This window comes from Frankliniella occidentalis, unplaced genomic scaffold (genome assembly GCF_000697945.3).
Source record: "Frankliniella occidentalis isolate FOCC.00 unplaced genomic scaffold, Focc_3.1 Scaffold18, whole genome shotgun sequence".
In the NCBI taxonomy this organism is placed as follows: Eukaryota; Metazoa; Arthropoda; class Insecta; order Thysanoptera; family Thripidae; genus Frankliniella; species Frankliniella occidentalis.
In genome coordinates, this window is record NW_026267148.1 from 2718234 (window position 1) to 2721793 (window position 3560).

Genomic DNA, 3560 nt, shown 5'->3' on the forward strand with positions numbered 1-3560 from the left:
CCGGCCCCTGTGGCCCACTCCGTCGCGGTGAGGAGGAGGAGCGCTGCGCCGGGCCGGGGTCCCTGGTGGCTCAGGCGGGGCATCGTCACTGCTGGCTGAATCCCCCGCCGGACTCTGCTCGAGTGGCCCGCCTCTTGGGGGGACGCGGCAGTGGCGAGAGGAAACGCAGTAGGAAATCTTGAAAATCCATTGTGAAGAGTGAACGCCCATGCTCCCCCTCCAACCAAAGGCCTAGCCCAGGCATATAACCTTGACAGAATTTTTCATTATGCTCTCTCCTTTCTTCCCACTTTTTCCCTTTCTCTCCCTCCCTAACAACCAAAGATGAAAAATGATACTAAAATCCCATGAAAGCTAAAAGGGAATGAGTGAACTGTGTATTGAGTGATGCATTGGCTGCACGGTAAATCAACGTATTGTTGCTAGTAGCCAATTATCACTTTTTTGCAAAACTGCTTGAACACAAAGACATCTTTTTTGTCTCGTGCTTTTTGAATGCGTTCCAGTGTTTCCTACGTAACGCCTTGAAGTTAGGCAATGCCTTTCACTCCTCGTTGGAGGGTGGCCTACCCTGCGTTTTGCAGGGGCTCTGCTGCCCTGGCCTAGTAAAGCAAAGACATATTTTGATATTTTCTTGAATTTTTGAAATTTGTTCCTTGGAGAGGGGGAGAGAGAGACAGGGTGGAGGGAGAGAGAAGGGGGAGGAGGAGAGCTCTTTTCCTTCTACTGCACTCCTGCTGGCTGAGCAACGACCGAGGGTGATACGTGTAGCCTGCCGTTGCCAATTTTCCACTGAATGCTTCCTTGCCTCCTTCCTGATGCTACCCAGGAAGACCGGGGAGGGGGAAGAGATTACGGGTAGGTTTGAGGTAGGTCGTCTGTCTACGGGGAAGACGAGTCAAGCCAGTGCCGAGTTCTTTTCTTTGAAACTTGGGAGAAGCGAAGAATGCACTACCTTTATTCGAACTTGCTTCCCATCGTGTTCATTGCACCACAACCCCTACCCCCTCGGTCCCGACCCAGAGGACATGGCCGAGGGGGGGGGGGAGAGGTCGTGACGTGGGGAATTAGGCGTTAATTCGTGTCATTACCCCCCGTTGCGGTGCAAGCTCATCAACGCGGTTAATTTCACGCCTCCGCCCGAACTAACTACGTGGCGAGAGATATACCTGCCGCTGGGGCTTTGGTAGAAGATGTTTATAAGAGGGGGTGCGAGCGGGGAGGGCTAGAGGGTTCGTGGGAAGGTGACGGGAAAAAATGACAGATTCGCTTCTTCTTTTCTTTTCTTAAATTTGCAGTACACATTTCAATTGTGTAATGTCCGTTTCGTGTATAGTGCCGTTTCTTCGGCTTCCCAATGAGGGGTGGATGTACGGGCCACAGACCAACCACATCGATTCCGACCGATCCCGATCCACAGTCGTTCTTGCACGCAGAAACGTGTCACCAGCCAAATGGAAAGAAACTTGGCGTAACTTTATCATGTCCAGGAAGTGGACCGGTTTCAAACTGCGGAGGGCAGGAATGGGGGGGAAGAGAAAAGGAAAGGGAGGGGGGTATAAGGACAACGACGTAGTAGGAAAGGTCGCCAGTACAATCTCAGTCCAGGGGGTGGAACGGAACAGTGTGTAGCCGAAGCCGGCCTTAAAGGAATCACTTTATCGCCTATTCGTATTCACTATCCACATGGGAGGGGGTGGGCAGAGTAAGAAGACCATCGCTATGTAGGTCAACATACGGGAAGAAGAAAAGAGCTGGTTGGAAAAAAAAATTCTGGTCTAAAAACTACAACCTTTAGCTCTATAAAATGGATATTTGTAGTTAGTAAGGAATTATAAGGTGTTTCCGCGGTTGCTTATTATTTTCTTAGAGTTCTCGGCAAATAATGCAAAACGTTAGCGGCACGGTTTAGGCACAACGTATACTGGCTGACATGGCAACTGACAACCGAATTTATGCACTAATATCCCGTCATAAATGTGCTGGCATTTCTTCTGCTTAACATGAATATTTACGCAGCACTTATTTGCTGAGCAAAGCGGCTTATTTACATTTTATACTGAAACGTCTGTTTCATTAAGAAACAAGATAGTTTTGCGTCGAATGGTCTCATTTCCTTTTCTCATTCTGCGAATTGTCGTCCTGTAGCTGGAGCTGGTGCAATTCTTCATTGTCATATTCCCCACCGGTTATGTCACTCTCAGTAAAAATGTTCCATTTGTTCCCAAACACGTTCCCTACTGTGTGGATTCGTGTGCTTTGCACAATAGGTTATCTAACTTTTTTTTTTAATGCGGACTGTTATAGAGTACTTTATTTCAATATAACAATTCTAACTGATGCGCTTTTATCTGTTTGCAGGATTTGCAGTCTGAAATTGAGGGTCACCAGGACGTGTTCGCGTCACTCAACGGACGGGGTCGGCAGCTGCTGGGCAGCCTGGCCTCCCAGGACGATGCGCTCATGCTGCAACGGAGGCTGGACGAAATGAACACGCGCTGGGGCCACCTGAAGAGCAAGAGCATGGCTATCAGGTATGGATCCAATTTTATGTTTCGATTCTCTGAGAACTTTACGTACTTTACACACTGATCTGATTAAGCCTGTGTGCCGGGCGCAAGAGAAAGGACGACGATGTCGGCCTCAAATCAAATAGAGTGAGAATAATAATCTTGCTCTGTCATGAGATCGAGATTTTAGGGACCACTGGTCTCGCTCTCATGGGGGTAAGATATCTGACTCCAGTATTTCGGTGAACCAGCCAGCACCCCTCAGCTTTAAAACCAGGGAATCATTGGGAATCATGACCATGTGAGAGATGGAAATTCGTCATTTTCAGTATGCGCGTTTGCGTTTAGTCAAGATTTGTACAACCGTGCATGTAATCAACAATTTACTACTTTAAGATATTCCTCATGAGCTCTTGAGCGAGTGTGTGGATACCCAGTGGTTACCAATGACCAATGATTACCAAGCTGGACACCCCTCGTGAAAAACTACGCCTTTTCAACATATAGTAACCTTGACCAAGCTCCATCTCGAAACGGGAATCATGTCTCACATTCCGCGCGCACAACGAAGTCACACACTCACACAAGCGCGCACACAGAGAGTCACGGTGGGTAGGCGCCCTGTTTAAATCCAACGGGGCCCGTCAGCCTGGCACGGCGCGGCGGGCGAAGAGGGGAGGGTACGGCCCAGCTGAGAGGATAGGGGGTCCAGCGGCAGCAGCCCAGCGGCAGCCCCCTCTGGGGAGAGATGCCCCGTCTGTGTGTGTGTGTGTGTGTGTGTGCGCGCGCGCACACGGTCCGTTACACTACCGGCGTGGCGCGGGCCGGCATGGCGTCGCAGGGCCCTATTATGCGGGGGCACGGCACTCAGTGCGGGCTCTAGTTACACACACACGCGCGCGCACACGCACACGATGTCAGCACTTGCATTGCTTCGCCCTCGCCCCCTTGCTCTGCTTCTCTCCCTGTATTGTCCCAACCAAGTCGCTTATTCGCTACGCGTGTTAAAGCGTAGCGGGGCGAGGTGTGGCGAGGCAAGGTGTGGCGAGG

General features: G+C 50.5%; 1 protein-coding gene across 1 annotated transcript in view; it reads left to right on the plus strand.

Annotated features, from left to right (window-relative positions):
- The window catches only part of LOC113207601 (dystrophin, isoforms A/C/F/G/H), a 192270-nt gene that overhangs the window by 162696 nt on the left and 26014 nt on the right, over positions 1-3560 (plus strand). Inside the window, exon 46 of the mRNA XM_052264317.1 lies at positions 2362-2534. Coding sequence (XP_052120277.1) covers positions 2362-2534 — 173 coding nt within the window. The remainder of the gene's footprint in view (positions 1-2361; positions 2535-3560) is intronic.